The 20839-nt window shown below is 41.0% G+C and overlaps 1 protein-coding gene across 4 annotated transcripts in view; it reads left to right on the top strand.

The window, feature by feature from the left end:
* Nucleotides 1–20839, top strand: part of LOC137190649 (tight junction protein ZO-2-like) — a 100663-nt gene that overhangs the window by 22948 nt on the left and 56876 nt on the right. For all 4 annotated transcript variants that reach the window (XM_067600174.1, XM_067600179.1, XM_067600186.1 and 1 more), the window contains exon 2: nucleotides 18953–19006. In XM_067600174.1, coding sequence (XP_067456275.1) covers nucleotides 18953–19006 — 54 coding nt within the window. The remainder of the gene's footprint in view (nucleotides 1–18952; nucleotides 19007–20839) is intronic.

The following is a 20839-nucleotide window of genomic DNA, read 5'->3' as shown; positions in this document are numbered from 1 at the left end:
CATCAGCACAGCGGTCAGGCTGTTTCTCAATCAGCACCAAACCTTTGACCCGTCGGAGCCACATAACCCTCACTCGACCCTGGCGGGGTCCAGGGTCAAACCGCTCTCTCTCCCCTTGTTTCCTGTCTACCTCACAGTGTTCAAAAATAAAAAAGGACATACACGGGGAAATGATGAAATGCCAAAAGTAGACTGCACATTCTTCTTTTGATATCAGTTCATGTGTAAGAAAGACATGGTTTCAGTGTCTTAATGGTCATACAGCAGGTTAAGGTCGTTTGAATACTGCAGAACAGGAGAGTCCAGTAGAGAGAGGGAGCTCATGATTTTAATTTTTATGCCATTGAAGATTTTATGATTTACATTGGCTGACACAGTAGCACACAGATTCAGCTTAGCACAGAAAAGCATGAAGCAGTTTAATAATATATAATATATGAAATACCTAAGCAGGCCATCACAGACTCTAATCTTTTACAGATAAGCAGAAACTGATATTTGTATTTGTAATATTTTATTCATAATAACCATAATCAGATTCCAAGCCTTTTTTTTAAATTACATTTATATTTTCCAAAGCAAGTTTGGACTGCACACCAGAAAGTTTAACCTAAGGGATAGATTCACAATTTATCAAGACTTAATTCAACAGTCAGTCGCCCAAATGAACACGGACATGATTGTCTTGCTGAGGATTACCTCACTTCATGTCTGGAAGTTGATCTTTATAGTCTACACATTCAGAAATCTGAACTTCTGTGCTATGATTTAAACAAAGGCAATGTAGAGAACATGGGATTTGTTGTAAATGAGTAAAATATGCTTCCAGGATGTTCTAGGATGTTTCAAATATGGTTTTTAAACATCCTAGAGAATGATATCAGTCTTTGGCTCCTATCTTATCAGTGTTCACCTGCTGTGTTTATGCCACTTTGTGTTGTAAAATGACAAGAAAGGGGTCTGAACAAGGCTGCAGGTGGTATCTGAAGGATATTGAGCAGCTCTATGAACTTATTCCACAGCCGTGCGACACCAGCCGTGTTTAGCAGTGTGTGAGTGACGCCGTACATGTGTGCTGTGTGTTTTGTGTGTTATGTTAACAGAGCTAAAGCTCGCTGCTGACTGGATGGAACTGGTTCCCATGACCTTGTGCACACGATTCTGTGTATGTGTGTGTGTGTGTTTGTGTGTGGGGGAGGGGGGGCATGCCTGTGTGGATGTTCTGCATGTAGTTTCAGGTCTGTGTTGTGTGTAATGTCACAATATTTCCATTGTTGTCATTCACTGAATACCAAACCTTCTAAGTACACGGTTGCAGCTGAAGGGCTGCTGAGACAGACTCTCACTCTTCTTGTGTTCTGACGATACTTTACTGAGCTGGAAAATCATCGTTGTTTGCTGCCTGGCCTGCTGCTTTATAGAATTCTTACATTTAAACCTGCATTTTAAGCCAGTATTGATATTTGTCAGATAAAATATATTGGCTGATATAACATTTTTTTAACATAAACGAATTGAGCAGGACATGTTACAGTGTAAAAATGACCTTGTGCTCTCTGGTGAACATACTATGTCACATGTCAAAAGCATCTGTAAAGTCTTCCTTCCTAGCACTCATCAGAACCCCGGGGACTGTCGGCCAGGTTTGTACGTCAGGAAGTTTGTGAGTTTTCCCAGTGGGCTGGCCTCGTGAGGGCCGGTCCAAACTCGGCATTTTAGATATTCAGTGACATGGCTGCTGCAACCCATAATAGCAGTTAGCAGTTGCCATCACAACTGACTCAGGCAGTATTTAGCGCTTGCTGCTGAAACGTAGATAGAAAGAGAAAACCTGCAGCCAGTGGTGTTGAGAAGGTGCACCAAAAAAAAAGAAAAATGTTTTGCTGGCTGACACTGCAACGTGTGCTGAGATGACGGATTTATTAAAGCATCAGGACAGTGGTTCAGAGGAGTGAGCAGGTACTGTGTCATGCTTACATGCTGTGTGCTATGAACTAGCTAAATGAATGAACTAAAGAACCAGAGGTTTCAGAGATAGAGTCCTACTGCAGGTTTGACCTTTTCCAAGGTTGAACTAGTCAAACATTTAGAGACGTTTACGCTAAATTACACTGAAGTGTTTAAAAAATTGACTGTCGAAGGGTAAAATCAAACATGCAACATTTGATCATTTTCTTCCAGACTACTCATCAGTTCTTTTTCACATTATAGCCTATAAGTCATCTAATATTTGACAGCCAGCCCAGCAATAAAAACGATCTGTTAAATACTTCCTCTAGAATCTAAACAAACAGGTGAACATGAGAGGATGGAGGAACCAGCACAATTCCAGTTCAGAGGTTTGTGCACTATTGAATGTTATTGTGTGACTGAAGTCAATTAGAGCACAATACATCATTCAAATGATCAGGTTGCACTAATTCATGCAACTTACTTATTGTTGCATTACAAGAAATCGAATGAATGGTAGGTATGTTGCATCATACACCACATATGGATTTGCCTACGTCAAGGTTGGACTATTCATCATGAATTGAATGAACGATATTTGGTCTGTTTTATGCATTTTGAACAAACACATGAACCTGAGTCAGAAAGGGCAAATATCAGGATTTAGATTGTCAGTATTTAACCTTATCCCAGACTTTTGTACTGGAAGCACAGACATTCACAGGAGTTTGACAGCAAAGAAGTGTCTTATTTTTGCTTTTTACCTATTTTTAAATGTTCCCGTATCGTGTTGCTTGTTGACTGTGCTGCTCTTCATTTAACATGGACGGTAGCTGTGTAATATTTGAACTATGTGCACAAAGCTTTCATTATTTCAATGTTAAAGCCCTGCAGGATGACCTTTGGCGTCTGGGATTCACCTTGCTGGGTTTATGTAGCTGTTATAACCTCCATTCCTCCATCATCTTCAGGCTGCTTCAGCCTCAGCAGCAAGTGTTGCTCCGGCTCAGTCTGTGCACATTGGGACAGAATTTGGACTGTGGACAGTACATAGTCCATCTTTTGAAGTTTGAGACTTTTTGCAGCACATTGCCACTGCTTTCATGTCAGAAGGTTTTTATTGTTCTCAGAGCTTCTCTCTGCCTGCAGCTGCATTTCCACTTCAAAGCACTCACGCCTCATTAGATGTGTGTGTATATCCTGACCTACTCCCTGTTTATAGAACCACACATTAGCATACCACACACAGACACACATACACACGTTGTCCTAGGTCACTTTTGGGGACATTACTTAGACTTACACTAATTTCCTGGAGACTTACCCTAATCCTAACCACTACCTGCCTAACCCTTATCCTAACCCTAACCCTTATCCTAACCGTAACGTAACCTTAACCACTGAACCAAAAATCCGCTTTTGTCCCCAGTTGGACAAGATGTCCCCAGTTAACTAGTCTTTAGTCTGATATTTACACACACACACACACACACACACACACACACACACACACACACACACAGGCTGTCCAGGGTGAAACCATGTTGACACATTTAATTGGAACAGCTGTGCGACATGTGCAAAAGTGATGAATACATCAGAGCGATATGTCAGAATGATCCTACCAGCTACCATGAGCCCGACAACATGGTGGGGGGGGTTGTTGATTGGGGTCTGCTGTCTGTTGAGATTGTTACTACAATGACAGTAGCCGGTCCACTTTAAGTAAACTGGTTAGGTTAGGCTAACCCATTGCTGCTAACTTTGGGGCTAACCCCCTTCACTTTAATCAGCATGTGGCAAGCAGGACACGGGTACTCGGCTTAGGTCTAGTTGTAGCATTTATTCATTGACACACACTGCACTGCTACGTTCACAGCCGCTAACTTCATACTCGCTCTCTCTCTCTCTCTCTCTCATGTCACCTGATGTTACCCCCAAATTATAACATGCTGGCATTGAAGCACAGCTTCCTGGTTGTAATGAAAGCCTGACACTGATATTTGATCTATTAGTAAATAAAATAGTAAAATATTCACTTGGGTTGATGGGGCCCTTTGTGCTGCTTGTGGCTCAGGACTTGCAGATGGAAATGTGGAGGAATACAGGCTGAGACATGCTAAGTGAAGTCTATTCAAATGATTAATATCCTATTGGTCTGAATATAAGACAACCCTGATTATAAGATGACCCCCGCTCCCCACCTTTTCCAACAGTTGTTTTTGGAAAAAGACTTGTTGAAGATACTTTCACATCTGTCCTGTTGGTCCTCTGCTTCCATTAAAGCAGAAGGTGAATCACACTCAAACTCTCTCCTGTCATTGATGATTGTGTCTGTTTGAGATCCTCATCATCATCTGTGACAGCAGTAATTCTTGCTCTTCTGTTGTGTTTCTGCGGTAAAGACATCTTTCACTCATTGTCAATTTGAAAACACGTCACACGAGCCTTCAGAAACTCCTGCAGGTTCAACTGAGCTAACCAAACACTGACTGCTGACTGACTTACAGACTCACTATAAACACACTGGAAGAAACTGGCTAGCCTAGCAACGTTAATGCTACCAACAACCCAGAATGAATCACTCTCTGTAGGAGCCAGCAGTACTCTCTCCATTCATCCATCTCAAATATAAAATGACCCTCACTTTTTCAAATGTGAAATCTTATATTATATTTGGCCAACACAGTATTATTATTGCGCAGTACCCTTTAGCACGTCCTCTTGAGTATGCCACCTCAGCGTTTCACTGCACATATTGAGAAATATGAGTATGTGACAAATAGATCCTTGAATCTGTAATCCTGTGTTGGTGTTGTTGGTATAGATGGGCTCTACAGTAGAGGTCTTCACAGGTCCACTTGGTTCTGAGGAACCGACACCAAACATGAGACCCTCGTTGGACCGGGTCCAAATTGTACTCAGTCTAATCAGGTGGGGTCTTCTACGGACCCGAGTGTACACTGTTATAAGCTGCCATCATGTGGTAAGTCACAATCACTCTGGGAGAAAACGATATGTTCTGAGGTGAGAGGACAATTTCAACTGTGAATTGAAGAGAAGAGAAACAAGTCAAAGCAATGAAAACCAACCAGCACATCAGCTGTTTGCAAATAGTGGACAAAGGTGAGAAAAAAGTTCTAACGAGGGAACTGAAGCCGTATTTATTTTAGGAAAAACAGTCATCTGCAAGATTTATACTGTAAAATGAATTGTGGATTTTTGGATCAGGTCCAACATTTTGGACGTGTGAAGACCTCTCCAGCCAAACGTCTTTTGTGAATTTCTTAATTAAGAGCAGAACAGCTGGATCCTTTGAATACTGGGAATGTACAAAAAGACTTTTCATTTACTTTGAAATTGCAGGAGTATAAATAATCATCATCATGGCAGGAAGTCATGTTTGGTTTTAATGTATGCAGAGTGCACAGTGCAGCTCGTCATTTGAACATTAAAAGCCAGCGAGTCCTTTCGTCTGTCTGATTCCTCTTTAGCTTCCGCTGACTCGTCCTTCTCTGGACTGATGTGGGCTGGAAAGGTCACAGGCAGTGATAGGGAATCCCTGGGTGCTTCAGCCTCTCAGCTCCTCTTTGAAGATTAAACTTCCATTTTAATGAAAGCCTTCTCTCCCCCTTTACCACCACACTCTCTCCCTCCCTCCTCTTCCTCCTCACATTGTGGGATGGATGGTGGAGTTTCCAGACTGCCTGATATTGAGTCTGTTTTGGATGATAAATAATAAATCATCGAGTTGCTTTTCTGGTGTTAAACAAGACTAAATGTCTTTAGTCATGCTAGTGACCCTGAGGCTATGATGCTGATTACTCACCAGAGAAAAAAAGTGAAAAATAGACCAATAGCTGTGGTATTACTGTGGCAGAAAATGAAAATGTGCCTGAGGGTGGCACCAGAGGAAAGACTGTGCTCTTACCTAAATGAAATTGTTTTTATCCCTTGGTGCCATGAAGATGTCTCATTAAAATGAATCTAATCTAATCTCAGATTAACTTCTCAGGCTCAGCTGTAGGTTGTCAGACTTGATTTATGTATCATCAGTCATATTGCTCTTTTCTACTTCAGGAACTTAATGACCTGTAACCAGGAGCATCCTGAGGTCTTGCTTCCAGGTTCTAATCTGAAGAACCTGGAAGCAACAGACTGGGGGATGCAGCGGTTGGTTGCAACTTAATGCAGAATGTTCATCATCATGCTGTCATGTGGTGTGCCAATCCGGGGTGGGAATGTGATAAAATAGCTTTCGTTCCGGAGTGCAGACGTGCACTTGTAGCCAGTGTTGCTCTATACTTTAATATTGCACAAGCATACAGGGTGACACACTGCGTGGTGATGTCACCTCTGGCCAGTGCATTTCTAACAGAGTGAACAGCTGTCTTCCTTTGAAGCAATACATCATATTTGATTTTATGGCATTTCATGGAGGACTGCAAACAGGGTAGAAAATGTTTGAAGTGTGGCATGATACAAATTGGTTACTAATGCTAAGTGTAGAGTCACTGTCACCATACAACATGGATGGAAACTAGAAATAAAACCATTAGGTTATTAATTAAGAATGGAGGAAAAGTTCTTTTTGACTGCCACAAAAAAGCCAATAAAACCTCCAACTTGGAGTGGTTGGAACCAATTATCACCATAGAAACGTACTAATTTTCTGATGATTGACAATTAATTACGGCAATATATTAAAAGAAAAAGATTAATTTGAAGTTTTGCCCAGCTGTGTAGCACTAAAACTGCTACTCTGCTGACAAGGAGCTCATCTGATTTATGCTGCATACTGAACTAAAGCCACAAGATATTCTGTGGTGGGATTTAAAATATAGATATTTTTAGTTCACTTTGTCTCGGTTGCGGGTTGTGGTTTTCAGTTCTGGAGGCCAGCAGGTCACGCCGAGTAGTAACATCCCTGCATCCGCTACATGTCCGTCGCTGTTTGTGGACAAGTAAAGATGCAGCCTTCTCGGGTTCAACCAACCATAGTTTTTCTCATCCCATTAGCCTCCTCTCTGTGGCTGTCTGAAGGAGCCTTGTTCCTTATTTATAATAGAAAACTAATGTCTGAAATATTTACAACAACAAGGGGAGGAAAGTGTTTTAATAAGACATGAGGTAAAACAATCGCAGAAGTTGCTCTTTGCTTTTAAAGACAAAGATTGAAGTAGGTTTGGAGAACCTTGGGGAGATGAAGTCAAAACGTCTGATGGAAAAGTGGATCCAGTTTAACAGCCAACAATGGAGGATTAAGCAGCTTAATCCAGAGTCTGCATGTAGAAGAAGAAGTGGTCACAAGTAATGAAAGAATAGAACAAAGCCATTAATGACATTGAACCATTGATCCATTGCATTTAAAGACTACTTTAACAGCCATATTTCATTCTTATTCGATAAATGTCAAAAAATAATGACTAAAACCCAGCACCCATTTCCAGAATCAAAAAATATGTCCCCTGGACAATCCAGGACCAGGGGATTGCAAACTGAGATGTATCTTTCCTGAACTGCACAAAGTTATTTATACATCATATGTAATTATGTGGAATCCACGTGTGAACACGTAGTTAACACCGAAGTAGCACTCCGAGTCCTCACTCACACTTAATTAGCAGCTAATTACATTAAAGCTAGCAGTCTGAACAGTGAACACCTCATGCCCTCATTTATTTAACATCAGAAGTCTTCAGTTGGTGTCTGTAACACTACTGCTCTGCTGTCATGTGCTGGCAGATTAGAAGGAAGGATGAGAGCAATGAAGAGAACAAGTGGTGCTCGAGAGAACACAGCAGTGAGTGATATTTTTTTTCATGTTGTCAGGTTCTAAAACAGAAATAAATAACCATCTAACACTCGACAGATGATTTACTCTGGAGACAGATGCATCTGCATTTCTCCTTTTCACTCGTTCATCACCTCAAACTCGTGCAGCAGTAAATACAAAGAACAACGGGACAAATCTGTGTTGTTTTTTTCTTCATGTTTGAACGCTATGTTTCAAGCGCCGCTGTCATTTTTTAATCTCTTGTGGGGCTAATTTGCAGGATCTTGGTTCCTCAGATGATGGAAATGCAAACAGGATGCATAACAGGGACTCTTAGTTCCAAGTTTAGTTTCTGAAATTAGTTCCTCTGGTTCCAAAGTACTTAGGGCTTAGGGCTCACAACGTCCCATCAGCATTATTCTTCTATCCCCGGAACACTGACACGCTCCTCTGTCCATTCAGATGTAAACCAGTGGAGGCAAAAATATTCAGTATCATAAAGTTATTTGACAAATTTACAAAAGTCAAAAGGTTGTGATATGTAGCACAACAAGCTAGTGACCATCTGTAAACAGAAGTGTGGTGTCTGCTTTACATGGAACTACTCTCCAGAGACTGAAAATGTGATCACTGTTATTAGTCTTTGGAGCCATTTTACTTTCATTCTTTCATACAGGAAACCCGCGTTATAGTTGTAAAGAGGACCCACTTTTGAGCCGCCTTTACTTTTTTACACTGAACCACATAAAGCCGCCTCCGTGTGCCAACGTTCCGGATTCAGAGGCGTGACGGAGATCAGACCCATCAGAGCTGTAAACTCTGTCATGAGGGAGGACGAGGGGAGGACATTTCTCTTTGTTTGATAAAAGTAAAGTTAGACTTTGCTGTCGGCTTCCCGACTCATTTTAAAAAAAAAGATGAGAGAAAAAAGAGAGATAGAGCAGCTGCGGTCGAGTGAGCTAGAGAGCGAATGAAGAGAGGGAGCGCTGTTTAGTGAGGAAGCCGGTAAATCGGATCAATAAAACGTTATTTTCTGATTGTTTCACTGCGGTTCTGAGATGTTCTAGAGCACAAACACACCCACACCCCCCCCCCCCCCCCCCCGCCCACCCCCCGTGTCCACACCGTTTACACAGAACAGTGAGGTGGATTAAAGGCGCAGTATTCCCACCTTGAGCGGGGCTAAAGATTCTCAGTAGTGTGGATGGACTATGTACTTGCATATTGACATGATAAAAACTATGTGTGTGCAAAAAAGCAGAATATAAATAAGAGTATGAATACCAATGTAGATATAAATATAAATTTGAGTGTAAATAAACTGTGTGTATTAACAGGATAATCATATATCTGTGTTCTCCTCTCCCTTCACATCTCCCTCTGCAGTGACCCAGCTTCTCAGAGTTGAATAAAGTTTCTGTATTACATTGTGATTATTGTCACTTGTAGCCAGTGTCTTCTGTACTGTGGCAACTACCAGTACTGTAGAGACACAAGGAGAGCGCAGAGAGAGAGAGAGAGAGAGAGCATTGTGTTTGGTGTGAGGGTGTTATGATGACGATGCGCTGTGACAGCACTGAGCAGGCCTGTCTGAATCTCCGAGGGCCACCCGCAGACACGCACGCACACACGCACACACTCACACACACACGTGACCCATGAGTCCAGAGAGAAGAGAAGGAGGAGAGGCAGAGAGAGCAGTTGAGAGTGTGCTGATGAAGGCAACATGCTCCCGCTTGTCATGCTGAGTGCTGAGACCATCAGCTTTGAGAGACTGCAGTGGAGTCCACAACACAACAGCTCCACATCAAGGAAGAAGAGGGTTTAGTCATTGTTTGTCAGAAAGGCCACCAGTACGAGAGCAGGTACAAAGTGACTATCTGTGTCATGTTTGATTTGCCAAACCAAACATGACTTGGTAAACCTATTTCTTGGGTTTGATGTCGAGGTTAAAAAGTAACTACACACCCAAATTCTGCTTGCTCCCTCCCTACCAGCTTATTTTTAAAAAAATGCAGCAGAGAGACTGCACAGGACAATGACTGTAGGGGGGGTGTGGCTACGTAGCGTGTGACGCGGGGGTCAGAGGACACCAACTGACCAGCGCTCAGTGTAGCATGAATAGTAATGTAGAGCTGGTAGTCAGAGCTAACCAGCCATGAGCTGCTGCTGTCACACTCGCTGTGTCTGCGCTGGAAACACAGAGAGTCAGCTGGAAGCACATTCATGGCCCTTTATTAAAGTTTCTGTGCGGCACCTTTATTGTAGCTTGAGCTAGTGTGTGTGTGTGTCTGTAGGGGAGTGTCAGTAAGCAGGCGTAACCCTACTGTTTATGGGTCAGGGGCTGCCCACCTCTGATTAGAGGGCATGAACGTTCTTTTATAATATAAGTTTGATGACGTAGACAAGTCAAGTGGAGGCCGATAACTGAACAGACTTACTCAGAGAATTACAGCGAGTGTTCCTCAGCTTCTGAAAACATGCGCAGTCGTTGCTTCAATGCTGCTCTTCTGTTAAGTCAATGCTTTTTATATTGTCAAATTTCTAGATTTGTAATATTCTATCTACCGCTAACACAGTGGACTACATTCATTTCCTTTGGTAGGATTTTTTCATGCGCTGCATTTATTTGATCAACTTTATGCAGCATGTCACATTGGTTTAAGCAGAGTATTCATAATGCAGGCCTCTTCCATATTCACAACAGAAAGATGAATGTACTTATGCCATCAAATTAATCATATGTTGATGGAATGAAATAAACATCAAAGATTAGCATGTTTTGCTGAGGAAATTTCCATATGATTCTTTATGATGTCATACATGCAGTAAAGAGCACATCACTGTGTCCACAGCAGAGAAGATCACTATATGTCTTAGTGTGCACTTTTCATGTATGAATTATTGAAAGGTCTACCTGAGAGCAGACCATGATGTGTCATCCATTTTAAAGACTGATAGAGGATCAGCAGAGGCCTGAAGCCACAGAGCCGCCCACTAGTCTCTTCTAGATCTGGAAACCACTTACTTGTTTGTTTGTCTCATTTTACTTCATCAACCATGTTAACATCAACAAATCCCAACCGCATCTATTTTAGATGGGCAAACTACAAATTCTAATAAAAATATATATTATACTTCTGTAGCCTTTGTTCAGGTTATGTATTCACATTAATATTCAGTAATAAATGTATTAAGTGTTATCTAGTCCAGCTCCAGGGCAGCCCATGTGGTTGCTAGTATTGATGGCTGTATAGTTGGTAAATGTGGGATGTTGTTGTATAAGTGTGTAGAGAACATGGATGCAGTCCTGTGTGTTCATATGTCACAGTTTGTGGAAATCAGTTTGAGCTTTAAACCCCCAGAGTGAGCGTGCAGAGCCGGTTGCTCACATACAACCATGATTCATTCAATGTTTTTACCCCTGTGTTAACCAGCAACACTGCTTCATTCTATTGTTGTTCATAGTTTATCTGTATAAACTGCACCAGGTATACATTGTGTTTGGTCTCTGACCGTAACAGGCTGTGATGTAGTGAAAGCAGAGCGTCAGGCTGCTGGTTAACCAGCTGCATATATCACAGCCAAATCTGTCACATTCCAGTATGGAAACTCTGATATATAAGTTATTGTCATCTAAAAGTGGGAACAATTAATATATTAATAATTTCATTACATTTATGATGATGATTTATGGATCATAACGTCTTATTTATTAATTTTATAATCAGTAAATAGTTTATTATTAGCAATTTTTTATCTTATATATTTGGTCCAATCATTTTTTAAATAATTGTGGTTGTAATATTCTGTTTACATTGAATAAATATTGACTGTATCATTTTTTAAGACTGTGGGGTGTTTATGATTTGTGCGTATACATGGTATAAGACAGTTCTACATTTGTTCTCAGAGTAAGAACATATTGACGAATCCCGCATTTGTGCTTAAAATGTTTGTATGCACAGTGTAAGCACAGATTAGTGCGTACACACTGTTTGTCAATGAGGATCATTGTGTGTATCCTTCAGCTTTAACAGAATTGTTGAATGTGTTCCTTGCCTGTTAAACATTTGCATTTACTAGCTTACAGTCTTCTTCTTCTCTGCCTTTGTAGGCACATTGATGTGTTTCTTGGCACATCACAGCCACCTGTAGATCAGGGGAATAGTGTGAAACCATTGGCAGGACAAGACTATGTATTGTATCGTATAGTGCTGTAGGACAAAAAACTCTCAGTGAATGAATGAATTGTTGAATGGTAGAGCATCCGTGAATGCACAGATAGTGAGTTGTAATCACATTCTGTCTTGTGTGTATGAATAAATGAAGAAATAAGAACATGTTTCCAAATGTTGTGTTCCAGCTGGGAAGCCTCCTGTGGGGGTGGCCTATACTAAGTCTCAGATAAAGGCAAAATGCCAAAAAAAATAATCTCAAAAAAAGGAAATCCTCCTGTGCAGACAAGCATTTATGATGATGATCTATTGTCAGGAATGTGCCTCCAATTTAAGAATCAAATTTGTAAAGATGTTTACGTGAGTAAGAACAAATCAGTGGTTTACACGAATCAGGTGTAGAGTTTTCTTATTTATTTTCTTTCAGGTTATGAACAAATGTAGGAGGAAAAATAAAACACTATTGATTGAGAACAAATTATAATGAACTTTGACTGGTGGCTAAATGTTGACTGTGATTTTTTTGGAGAAGGAATGTAGTTGGCAGAAGGTCCTCACAAGTATTGCACCACCACACGTGTGTGTGTGTGTGTTTGAGTAAGTGAGAGAGAGTCAGAGACACAGAGAGAGAGAGAGAGAGAGTAAAAGCAGCAGGAGAGTGAGCAGAGTGACAGACAGAAGGAGGAGGGAGGACAGGCAGAGCGCTCTGTTGGGCAGCTCTTGAGCCTGGCTCTGCCTTTGAACCTGTGGATCCCGCTCCTACCTGGCCATGTCATCCGGCCTGCGCAGGAAGTGGAGGAGCGCCGTGCAAGCGCTCAGGACTCTCCGTGGGACGGGAGCAGCAGGAGGTGGAGGAGGCGCTGTGAGTCTGCTGTTATTTTTAGTCTCTCCTCCCTCCTGGGGCTAGGCTAATCCGCCGCTGCACAGGCTTATCCAGATTGGAGGTAGGACACCGAGGCAGGAAGGTTAAGCGCTCGCTCCTGTGGGAAGCCTACTTTGCTTGTGATGCTGTTTAAACTACCCAAACTGAGTCAGAACATGCCGAAGCAGGATTGTGCTAGCCAGGGCTGTGGGTTTGACAGGGCGGGGGGACTGTGGCCGCTCGGCTCACAAGAGCACTGAGGAAGCTCCTCTGCTAGCCATGAGTCTGGACTGGCTGCCGACTGGCTGCTGCACCGGCTACCCTGGCTGGCATCGGTGCAGGCAGGCTGACACAGGCAAGATTGGGGCCTCAGATGGCTGCAGGGAAAGGGGAGGCAGTGGCGACAGTGGGGGGGCGAGGATCCAGCTGAGGGGGCTGGACACTGAAGAGCTGAAAGGCAGCCTGGTGGTCCTCTACGCACCTGCTGGGAACTCCTTTCTACTCAGATTGGTGGGACATGCATGGATGGAAGGATGAATGGATAGATAGTGGAGTGTGTTGATGTGGTGTGTTCGTGTATCCGCAGGACTTACACTGATTAAATCCAGCGATCTACAATACATTTAATCTTTAACGTGCCACATTCAGTGAATGTGGCTGGAATATGATTCAGATGTACAATTTTAAGGCTCCATCTCAGATGGAATTGATCTTAAACTGGAATTAATAAGACTGTTAAAAATAATTCTCTTTACCTTTATTTTGGAGAGAATCAGTCTTGTTACTGTGATCCCTGAAGGAGACACTCATCACACTGGGTAATGTTATGGTGATCAGCTGTTAACATTGCTCATTTGTTCAAACATGTTGTCTGAAGTGACAATACTACAAGATGAAAGTATGGTAGATGACATTTTGTCAGCTTATAATATGCATAAAGATGTTTCTGATGCATAATTGTGATGTGACGATAATGCTTTGTTTAATAATGTAATTGTGTATTTACTGCTTGATGATGAATCAGTTCTAAGAGTGTAAACTAAGTTTAAATATCTACAAATTAAGAGCAAGTGTGGCATCACAGGCCAAAAAAGTGCAAGTGCCGTACAACACTGTACATGTTGAAGATTGTAACAAACTACAGTGAAAATGATCATCGCAATTTTACTTTTTTGTCCAATCAGCCGAGTGAGAGCTACATGAGCCACAGCATAAACACATGTTAAAATGATTTGTATTCAGCAGTGGAATAGCTCATCTTTGTTATTAAAAAGTCAACTCTCTTTCTCTTTGTGCTGTAATTTGTACGATACTCACTGCACAGCAATTTTTCATGTTTTTACTGATGAATTTACGTGGTTCCTCTAAAATGACAAATGCATTTTCCTGAGGTTCCCCACTCTTTGACTTAATCACACTGGTGTAAAGTTCTGTAAATTTACCTCTAAAATGAATCTAATTAAGTTAAAAAAAAAAATAATAATACTGCAAGCAAAATATATACTACATGTACAGTACATGTACTGTAATGTATTCTGCCTGACAGAACTGTCATGGGTTTCACATTCTGATCATGACAGCTGTGAACACAGGGTGAACTATTGATGTGTGTGTGTGTGTGTGTGTGTGTGTGTGTGTAGAAGAGAAAGAGACATGAATATATAAATGTCAGAGGCATACATGTGTGTAATACTGTATGTGGTTAAGGAAACCAGTTATTGCCAAGAATATGAATCAATGAAAAGTTTGGATTCTCTGAAGTACTGTGTTGTATTTCATAATGGTGAGACAGACCTTTACTGGCAGCCATGTACAGAACCACTCTGCTGGAAGTTGCATTGCTCATGTTAGTGTGTGTGGAACATTCTGCTGTGACACGTGGCAACAAGTGGCAAACAAATGTCTTCCCCTTCAATTGGAGAATCTCTGGAAAAGATGCACAGACTAAGTTAGAAATAAAGAAAACTATAAAAGGCAAATATTTCTGAGTGTGCTCACTGTAAAGTTCTTCAGTGCACATCAGAATGTCCCAGATGAGCTAGGAATAGACCAACCGGCATGTTGACTGGAGTTTGAGAGTGGGGTTTGAAACCTGGACCTTTTGGTCAGAAGGCAGCTGTTTTAACCACTGATCTGCACTCTGAGCCAGAAAAACCCATACTCTGTGCAAAGTACAAACTTAGGAGGATTCAAAACTACGACAGTAAACTAAAAATACTAAAGCAAAGTATTAAAATGCAGTTATTTGCCATTTTAGGTGATCAGAAAACAAAGACAATCACACAGGCTGGCTACACTGGAGTGATGACTGGTGTTCTACTATGATGGAGCAGAGTCTGATGATGTTTATTAAACAGGATATTGCTTATGAGCCTCTGAATTAATGACTGTGGACCACCGTGTGACTCTGTGGCCAGTTCGTCAAATATTCCATCCAAACAAGTTTGATTTGAAGGTAGGAAGTCCGGCTGTCAGTCAGAACATGTCTCTGTGTTCTGGGTACCATCATTTTCATTGACAGCATCGCAGCATACTGCACTGATTGAATATTTTTCCTCAAGAAACTTGAACAATTTAAACTGGGAAGTAATAATTATAAAGTCAGTTTTATGAATCTTTAATATACAATATTAACTGAGTAGTTGTACTTCCAGTTGCCTCCGTAGGGAACTCACTGACGAATTAACACCGCAAGAACAAATAGTGCATGGGCAGTAAACACTGGATTTGTGTGTTTGTTTGGTGCCAACAGTACATGTTCTAAAGCAGTTGACCTTGTTCCACACTCTCCAGCACAACTAGCACAATGCTACCATGGTTACTGTTGTATGTGTGTGTGTGTGTGTGTGTGTGTGTGTGTATGCCTGCCCTGCCGCCCAACTATCTCGCCTTAAGTCACAGCAGTGTGGCATTACTTGGAGGGAAAGGCTTTTTGGGTCAGGTCTCAAGGGACGCCGAGTTTCTCTAACTGTCCTTCAGTTAGTGCAGCAGAAGTACTGTACACTGTGTTAAGCACATACAAAAGTTGTTCCAGGACTAAGATGTGACCGATATGTCTGTCATGTGAATAAGATGAATTGCTCTGTGAGTTGTACAGTAAAAGTCCTTTAGATGCAGAGATCTACCAGACAGTCCAGACAGTAAGTATTTGGACAGTTACGCATGTTTTGTTCTTCAGCACATTCAATTAGAAATAAAGTAATAGGTACAACATGAAAGTGCAAAGCCTCAGCTTTAATTTGAGTAACTTTACATGAATATACTACTGACAACTACATGTTTGTCGGGCAGCTGTGTGCCATTTCAACTTCAGTTCAGCACAAAAGAGCTCACGTGTGGCTCAGAGTTGAGAGTTGCCGTTTGTCTGTCAATATGAGGAGTAAAGAGATAGAAAAGATCGTTGGTTTGTTGAATGTTGGGTTCATTCTTAAAGTGCAGGTGAACACAGCAAAACTAGAAAGTGGCGACCGAGCTGGCAAAGCAAGGAGCACAAGTCTTGTGAATGAGCAGATAGTGATTTGTCCCTTAACGACTGCACAGCAAGTCAAGAATGTTCTCCACGATGTAGATGGACATGTTTCCCAGTCAACGATCAAGAGAAGACTTGATGAACAGAATCTCAGAGGATTCACAACAAGATGTTCTTTCTATATTGATGTACTGTAGTCCATGACTTTATTTCTAATTGAACGTGCTGAAGCACAGAGCCTGAAGAATGAAATGTGAACTTTCCAAATACTTAATGTCTGGACTTTGTGTGCACATCACATTTAGATGCAGGGCTTTGCAAAACTGTCAGATAATTCCCATACACTGACTTCCCAGTTTGAGGTTTTCAATACATGAATGAAAGATTCTTTGAATATTCTTTGAATTTAATCTTCATCTTAACTGACTCAGTTAGTAACATTTAGCAGTGGAGCTCCTCACTGCTGACTGTTGTCAGCTCAGTTGTGATACACAGTATGTTATTTCCTTGTTAAAAGCTCATTAAAAGACCTCAGAAGCCACAGAAACAATCATGATCTGATAACTCTGCTGAGATCCTTATAAACAGTGCTCCTATAGGCCTGGTTTAGTAGTGAACTGAACAACCCTAACCCTGAACTACTGAACTGAAGAAACACCTATATGATGCGTTCACTTACTGTACAGTTGTATGTGCTGAAGTGCAGTGTTCACTAGGCCCTGGTTCCCAACATTAGTTGTGTTTTGTGTTAAATCACTAATTTGAGTCCAATGTTTCTGGTGATTATCAGGCATGTTACACAATCGGTTTCAGTTGAGTAGTTTATAAAATGTTATTTGTTGAAGGGCTTTAGTCCTGTTGTGATGTGTTATTCATCTGCTTAATCACTGGTAGTGACAACAGGTGTGCATCATTAGCTCTACTCAGCAGTGAGTGACGGCTCTGGTGAGTTGAGACAGGAAGGATAAAGCCGTTCTGTAGTAAATGACAATTCTGTAGAATTTGGTGCACTCGTAGCTGTGCATTAGTCCGGCTGGCTGACCTGCTTTTTTAACATCCCTTTAAAAGTTTCCAGTGCCGAACAACATCTTCTGCTCTTTATATGGGGTAGTGGCACCACATGCAGTTAACAGTGATGCAATTGCTAAGTTTAGAAAAAAGCAAATGAACTGCATTTAGTGACTACGTGTGTGCACTGAACTGAGTTGAGCCAGTTTGAATCAGCAGAGTGATCTATAATGTCCATCTCTAGATAAAATGTTAAAAAAAAAATAGTTCCTACGATCATATAAACATGTACCAATAGGTTTTCTGATGACAGGTGTGATTAACCAACACACCAAGGCTGATAAATATCTCAATCAATTATTCAAGTAAAACACAATGAACTATATCAATGCAGGGACAAGGACACTGTTGCACCCCAGGTCTCTGTGGTGAGAGAGGGTTTTCTCTTCTTCCATTGATGTTTGATGAAAAGTAGTCCCCGCTCCTTCTCTGGGGGTTATGAAAAGCATTCTGTAAAACAACAAATATGTAAGTTGAACTATAGTGGAGGCAGATTGAGAGCAAACAACAAAAAGAAAAAAAAAGCATAGCACTTTATTGCAACCTCTGTTCCTCCTTCTGCTCCCCCCTCTCTCCTCCTCTATTGTCTCTCATTCGGCACTCTTTTAGAAGCAGCTGAAGTTGAGCAGAGCTGCCTGCCTCAATCACTGTCATCAGAGCTGTGGTGTGTGTGTGTGAGAGAGAGCAATGAGGTGGAAAGAGATGAGGGCAGATGTCTGCTGGAATAGTTGTCCAATTAAAATTATCCACCAGCCAGGCAGTGAGACAGACAGGACGACATGCAGGGCTGTTGTGCTGCTGTTATTGACATGATACTGACTGTTCTTTCGCTGGGGTCAGTTCCCACACACAGGGCCCTTTGTTTGTGTGTGTGTGTGTGTGTGTGTGTGTGTGTGTGTGTGTGTGTGTGTATGAGATAATCTGGGTTAGTCTCCTTTCCACTAGTGTGTCCTTAGCCCCAGTGGTCTATATGTTTCCACTGTACACAGATTTATGTGATGTATATTTCAGTGCATAAAAATGAATGTGTAGTCGTGTTGAGGCTTCTTTTACTGCAGGTCATTGGTGCACTTAACAGTTATGCATGATAATGCTGTGTTCCAGGTTATATCAGACATCCCCATTCTTTTATCCTATAGACATGTGAAGTGACTGGCTTGGCATTACACTCTACTAATTATGATCAATACAGACAATGACAGTTGTCTTTCAAAGTTAAGGTATAAGACTGTGAACTAAGGGTGGACCATATGGATAAAATCCACTATCACAGCATATGTAGTCTTATATTGTGATACTATATATATATATACTCTCACTGAGCACTTTATTAGGAACACCTGTGCAATCTAATGCAATCCAATACAGTAGCTCTGCCATAAATTCTACTTTCACAAAGCTTATACATTTTCAGTTTTTGTTGAAAATGCAGTGATAATTCTACTTTATGTGGAGTGCATTATATTGAAAAGTGTTGCTAATATTTTGTCTGTACCATAAACATGCATGTGTAGGGCAACACTTTTCAATATAATGCACTATATCATCACAATTAGTTTTTATTTTCATAGCCTGAATTCTGCTGCTTGCATTGAAATGTCCTGGTCAGACAGTGTTTGCTAACCGTGTTGTGTCTGTGTTCTCCACAGAGCTCAGGGATGGAAGAGATGGTGTGGGAGCAGTACTCAGTCACTCTGCAGCGGGTGAGTTCATTCAGTAACCTGAAGAGTCTACAACCCAAAGGATGAACTTAACTAACTCCACAACATTTATAATGCAATGCTGATAAATCAGAATTCTGACCTTGAGCTTGTATACTTCAAATCGTTATCACGTTTATTTGTCTATAATCTGGCTGGATGTCTGGAGGATGGATGTCAACATTTGACACTAAAGTCAGAAGGAAGGAGATAAACTGTTGCTGCTGAACGTGAACTATAACTATTTGTTAAAAAGCAGGAGGACATTGGAGTAACTGATATGAAACATACTCATCGCATTGTGTTTTAGCAACACTGTGCCTTCTTCAGTGCAGAAAAATTAGTATAAAAAAAAGCAATAACATCCTCCCATATGCTCCACATAGCTCTCAGAGCAACCAGATGTACAGAATTATCTCATCAAAAGTGGAATCAGTATAAACAACTTCAATTAAATGCAGAAAATATACATTTACCTAAAGAGTAAAGCGTAATTTCTCTACTGTATGCTTATAATAACTGGAGATATTATACATTGTGGATGACTAATCTCTGCGCTTATAAAATAAACCCTATTTTACAGCTAGGGTTAATTAACTCCAGAATTATTGAACTGGTTTTCCTACTTGCATTTCCACTGATCCTAAGATCTAAGATGGGCAGCTGAATGATAATTGATATGATATCAAAAAATTTGTCTTTGCAGAAGCTTTTACCAGCATTTCAGATTTTAAATCCAGATTACACCTCGAAAGACAAATTCTTACACAGATACCATTTTATTGTACATGACGTCCTCCCAACACTCCCTTCTGTCAGTTCACGATCTAATTAATAGCTAAATGAAGGAGTGTGGCTACTCCATCAGCTGAGCCAAGTCCAAGTCAACTGGGATACTGGGGTTGTGGATTTACCTTTTAAATGTACATCTCTAATATAAAAAGCCTAATCCATATTAGGCCAAATTAAAATGAAACATTAAGAGTAATTTTCTCCTTCTCAATTACAGACCATTAAATACAATTTCCAAAGATGGAAATTACCTTTATCTCTGCTAGAGTAGGCCTCACCAGTGAAAATGAACATTGTTCTAAAATAGACCTGCCCTCACCCCGGCTAATCCGCCCTCAGGCTGCCTCTCCTCTCTGAACTCAGCAGTCAATACTTTCACACATCAACCACATCATTTTTATGGTTATGTATGGGCAACTCAAAGCACTTGATTAGGGTTAGGCAAAGATTGTGGTCATATTGATCACATTATGATCTTTCATTGTGTTACTAAAATCATGATCTTTCCCTAACCTAACTTTTAATGGTTTTTAGTAGGACACAGGACACTAACTCCAGTCCATACTGCCAACCACCCACCGCGACCACCTCCATGTAGCATTTCATGGAGTGGAAAACTGTTGCCAGTTATCCCAGTGGCAGCTACCACAGTTTGAGGCTGAAGCCAGTGCAGAGGTGCCTTAAGATGCTACAAACTGACGCCCATTACATATATACTAAGTCAATCATTTTTTCAGTGAGTCATTATGTTCTCCATCTCTAAATTTAGCCCTCTAATAAGTGTGCTGGTGGTCATTTTGGAAATTATTGCTCTGTTAATAAGATTTGAAGACTTAGTGTCTGCTGTGTGGGTGTTGATTGACAGCTGTGATTGACAGTTGACTCACCTGCTGCTCTCCCCAACTCTGGGACTTGCACTGAGTTTGACTATTGCTGTAATATTTCACTAAGTTTGATGTTACTTGATTATGATACCTGCCCTGTTAGCACATTTTAGCTAAAGTAGCTAACGTTAGCCTGTTAGTGTGCAGGGCTTGGTGATCC

The sequence above is a fragment of the Thunnus thynnus genome, chromosome 2 (assembly GCF_963924715.1).
Source record: "Thunnus thynnus chromosome 2, fThuThy2.1, whole genome shotgun sequence".
Classification (NCBI taxonomy): Eukaryota; Metazoa; Chordata; class Actinopteri; order Scombriformes; family Scombridae; genus Thunnus; species Thunnus thynnus.
Note: the sequence above shows the minus strand (reverse complement) of the source record. Positions and strands in the feature narration are given on the sequence as shown.